The 4,601-nt window shown below is 39.3% G+C and overlaps 1 protein-coding gene and 1 long non-coding RNA gene across 2 annotated transcripts; one reads left to right on the forward strand and one right to left on the reverse strand.

Moving 5' to 3' along the window:
* Positions 1–374: 374 nt before the first annotated feature.
* On the reverse strand, positions 375–776 carry LOC111499506. Its single transcript, XM_023151065.1, has one exon. The coding sequence runs from the start codon at positions 774–776 to the stop codon at positions 375–377; it is 402 nt and encodes a 133-aa protein (XP_023006833.1).
* Positions 777–1,628: 852 nt separating this feature from the next.
* On the forward strand, positions 1,629–3,320 carry LOC111499884. The gene is made up of 2 exons (XR_002721022.1): positions 1,629–1,864; positions 2,806–3,320. It is a non-coding gene; the product is annotated as an uncharacterized LOC111499884 (long non-coding RNA).
* Positions 3,321–4,601: the final 1,281 nt, after the last annotated feature.

Below are 4,601 nucleotides of genomic sequence, written 5' to 3' on the forward strand. Positions count from 1 at the left end.
TTTTTTTTTTTTTTTTTTTTTATGTATTTAAAAAATATAAATATAATTTACTTTTAAATCGGTAAAATAATTATTTACATTAAATATTAAAAAAATTAATGAATAAACTAAAAAATTATACTTTTAAAATCATAAACGTTAAATAAATTAAAATAGATATATTAAATGAAAAGAAATCTAAAATGGTAATTTAACATAATTAAAAAAAAATTTAAGAATAAATATTTGAGTGTCATTGTTTCTTCTACAATGCGCCCTCATCATTTACAGAACAAACTCAGTTTGTGCTTTCGCCATGGACGAATCTTTCCATTACAATGTCTGCACTATTCACCGTCGGCTTTCGTTCTTCTACCATCGCCGAAATCTTAATACTATGCTCCCGGGGCTCCGATTCGGTACCCGACGGCGGGCGGCGCTGCTTTCAAAGACGAATATGGCTTCTTGGAGTTTGCGAGGGCCACACTTGCTTTGGCGGCCAAAGAACAGAGCTCCGTGAGGGAGATCGGAAGATTGGCTTTTGCGAGCGGGATTAGAAAATAAATTTCTCCTAATTCGAGCTCTCTGTTGCTGGATATTTGGGGAATGATCGAATCGATCTTCATAGATTCTGAACTACAGAGAAAGCAATTAGGGTTTTGATCAAGAATGTGGCCGGCCTTTACTGGATGCCTCAATTCTTGAAGCCTACCATCTGTATGGATAATTTTTGCAGTTGAAGGCCAGTTTGTGAGGCTGCTAGCACTCGAGTTCTGAGATGAGGCACAAACTCCCATTGTTTTAGTTAGATGGAAGAGGAGATGGGTACGTAGTGAATGATAACTTATATTTATATAGAACGAAAACTGGGGGGAAAATAGCAGGGCATGTGAATCATGGGGCCATGATAAGACGGTATGAAAACGGCGGAAAATGCAGTGAATATAAGGCTTGATTATCCTTTTTGAGTTTCCTTGGTGCTACAATTAGATACCAAAACTGTGCAGAAGCTGGGCCACACTGACCATTTATCTCAGGGAGAAAGAGTGAGAGAAAGCAGGAGACCCCTTTCTCGACCAACCGACTGTTCAACGTGTCTCTCACTGTTTGACAATGACACCAATCGGTAACTTTTCTGTCCCAACAGAGTTATCTGATTGATCAACATGATTAACCATTTGGATCTCAATATCATGATTTTGATAATGCTTATACACATATGCTAATGGTTCAAAAGAAATAGCAACTCTTCCTGTGCTTTTTTTCTTGTGGGCTACTGTTCTTGGCCTTGAGATGGAGTGCGCTGCACAAAATAAGTTGTTTTTGTAACCATAATGTTTTCTTGATTGTTCTTGATTGGGAAGCCTTTTTGATTTAGATCTCAGGTGGGGTGATCTCTATGCTGCCCCGAGGCTTCTTTTCGGTTGCGAACTGTCTCTAATCCGGAAGAAATGGGATAGTACTTATGGTTCATGGAATTGAATTATGTGGATCAATCTTAGTGCCATACAAGTGTACCTACCTAAACCCACCACTAGCAGATATTGTTCTCTTTGGCTTTCCCTTTCGGACTTCCCCTCATGGGAGAGGTTTTCACACCCTTATAAAGAATGTTTCGTTCCAGTCTCCAACCGATGTGGGATCTTAGAATCCACCCTCTTTCGGGGCCCAACGTCTTCGCTAACCCTCATTCCTCTCTCTAATTGATATGAGATCTCACAAGAAGGGTAGCTGTCCTCTATCATGTTAGGGAATAGGATTAAGAAGATGGGTGAAAGGAGACTGAAAATAGTACCGACCAAATTACTTCTTGGACAGTAACAGAGAAGAAGGAGAAGGGCCTCTTGCTGTACTGAATTATACTATCCAGATTTTGTCTCATGAGGTATTGCTATCACATCTCTTCAGTATTCAAAAGAGTTCCATTAATACATGCATATAATAGAAAGTAATAATTGTAGAATGTTTGGAGATGTAAAGTTTACTTTTTAAAAAAAATTAGTGAAAGGATCAAAAAGCACTTTTTATGTTTGATATCATAAAAGTTTTCAATAGTCTTTTGAAATAATGTAGGTTTGGAAAATGATATTGATCTTTGCAAGGTTATTAGCTATAACTACAACAAGGATAGGCCATGAATTGCTACTTTCCGAATTGAACATTATGTGTAACAACCCAAACCCACTACTAGCAAATATTGTCTCTTTGGACTTTTCTTTTAGGCTTCCCTTCAATGGTTTTAAAGCGCGTCTGCTAGGGAGAGGTTCCCACACCCTTATAAATAATATTTTGTTCTCCTCCCCAACCGAGGTGAGATATCACAATCCACTCCCTTCGGGGCCCAGTGTCTTCGCTGGCACTCGTTCTTTCTCCAATTGATATGGGACCCCCCAATCCACCCCCTTTGGGGCCAGCGTCTTTGTTGGCACACCGCCTCGTGTCTACCCCCCTCCGGGGCTCGGCCTTCTCGCTGGCACATTGCTCGGTGTCTAGCTCAAATACCATTTGTTATAGCCCAAGCTCACCGCTAGCAAATATTGTCCTCTTTGGGCTTTCCTTTTCGGGCTTCCCCTCAAGGTTTTTAAAGCGCGTCTACTAGGGAGAGGTCTCCACACCTTTATAAGTAATGTTTTGTTCTCCTCCTCCACTGATGTGGGGATATCACATTATGTGAGTAAACAGTCTCACTACTTTTCCCGTTAAATTTACACTTTATCTATGATTCTTCATATGTATATTTAGAATCCTGAAGAGTTATTATCCAATTTTTTCTAAGTTTTTCTTCATGTTCTACCATGTTTATCCATTTTCTTCTTCCTTGGGGAGGCTGGCGGTCCTCGGGTCTGCATCAAAGATGGGATGTACTTGATGGCATTCTGTGACAATATAGATAATTGGTGTTAATGACAAGGAAAGGGAAAGTTCACTTTCTGGAAAAGGAAACTTTGCTGAAATTGTGAGGGAAGATGCAAATTTAGCCAAATGCTAAAAATGGATTAATGGGGTTGGAGTTTCTTAATGTTTTATGGTCTGTGTTGATCAGGTAGAGCAGATTTTGGAGCAACTTTTACAAAGTTTGGACCAAAATGGCGTGCGTGCTTCATTCATCCTCTTCCAGGAAAAATCTCGAACCATTCTGTGTAGGCAAGTTTAAGATACATCCAATTTACAGGTAGACTTGTGGCCCTCCTCCTTTGTAGATATGAAGTATGCCCAAACTCTTTTTTCTTCCTTTCTTTTTCAATATGCCCTTTGCATACGTTTCTTTCACGCTAGGAGAACCCTTTTCTATATTTGACACTATTGTCGTTTCTTTGTGAATGCATCTCTGTTCTGGAATATTGCCTTTTCTTTCTCTTCTATCTCGTCCAAGCCATAATGCATGTTTTTATTTCATATAAACCAACCCCATTAAGGTCCCATTCTGAAAGTGGAAGTGTGTAGCTTTTCCCTTTAGAACTTGAGGATGGCCCATAATCAGAACTGTTCTCCAAGCCTGGGTATGTCTTATAACTTGAATATAATATGGTTCAACGTATTAAAACATATACTCTCGACTATAGGTTCGAATCAAACGTGTTGAATCCAAAAACAAAAATGCAAGACTGATACTATCGATGTATGGTTCTAAATTCGTATTACTTTGATTAGGGATAAAGTTTGAAGGAAAGGTCTGATTTGATGAATGATGAGGCCATGTATATGTACATGTTGGTATATACAAGTTTACTCTCTTTCTGTATGCATATGGTTGCCAATTTAGGAAATGTTTTCGAGCTTGACATTGATGGATGACTAATGAACCAGAACTTAGAAACATAAAAGGGAATCACATATTTCAGTAGTAGGCATAATCAAAATGTTATAGTTTTTGAAGACAGACTTCTTGGATGTATGGATATTCAGCCTCATGATCTTGTAACAATTGTTGTTTTTTTGCATTATGAAAGAGATTGGTATCGACTATAATTTGCGTGTTGATTTAATTTTGTGTGATCATATTCTAAATATCATCCGATTAATTTGTTTTACTCATACTTGAGAGGAATGTAATTAGGAATGTAATAGCCTAATGTCACCACTAGCCGATATTGTTTTCTTTGGGTTTTTTCTTCCAAGTTCCCTCAAGGTTTTAAAACGTGTCTACTAGAGAGAGGTTTTCACACCCTTATAAAGAATGTTTCATTCCCCTCTCCAATCGATGTGGGATCTCACAATCCACCCCCCTTCGGGGCTCAGCGTCCTCTTTGGCACACCGCCTGCTGTCCACCCCCTTCAGGGCTCAACGTCCTCAGTGGCACACTGCCCAGTGTCCACTCCCCTTCTGGGCTCTACGTCCTTGCTGGCTTTGATACCATTTGTAACAGTTCAAGCCCACTTTGGGTTTTCTCTTCTGGGCTTCCTGTCAAGGTTTTAAAACGTATCTGCTAGGGAGAGTTTTCTACACCCTTATAAAGATTACTCCGTTCCCCTCACCACTTGATGTGCTATCTCACAATATTATACGCACATAAGCTTCTTTGATACATGAGAGGTTTAGGACTAAAGATGGAGAATCTGTAGGCTTTATTGTGTTTCTTTACTTTTCTTTCCTTTTTTTTGGGGGGGGGGGGGGGGTTTTT

The sequence above is a fragment of the Cucurbita maxima genome, unplaced genomic scaffold (assembly GCF_002738345.1).
Source record: "Cucurbita maxima cultivar Rimu unplaced genomic scaffold, Cmax_1.0 Cma_Scf00027, whole genome shotgun sequence".
Lineage (NCBI taxonomy): Eukaryota > Viridiplantae > Streptophyta > Magnoliopsida > Cucurbitales > Cucurbitaceae > Cucurbita > Cucurbita maxima.

Bases quoted from the DNA above. Each gene is read 5' to 3' on its own strand.
- LOC111499506 (XM_023151065.1), bottom strand. From the start codon at position 776: ATGGGAGTTTGTGCCTCATCTCAGAACTCGAGTGCTAGCAGCCTCACA.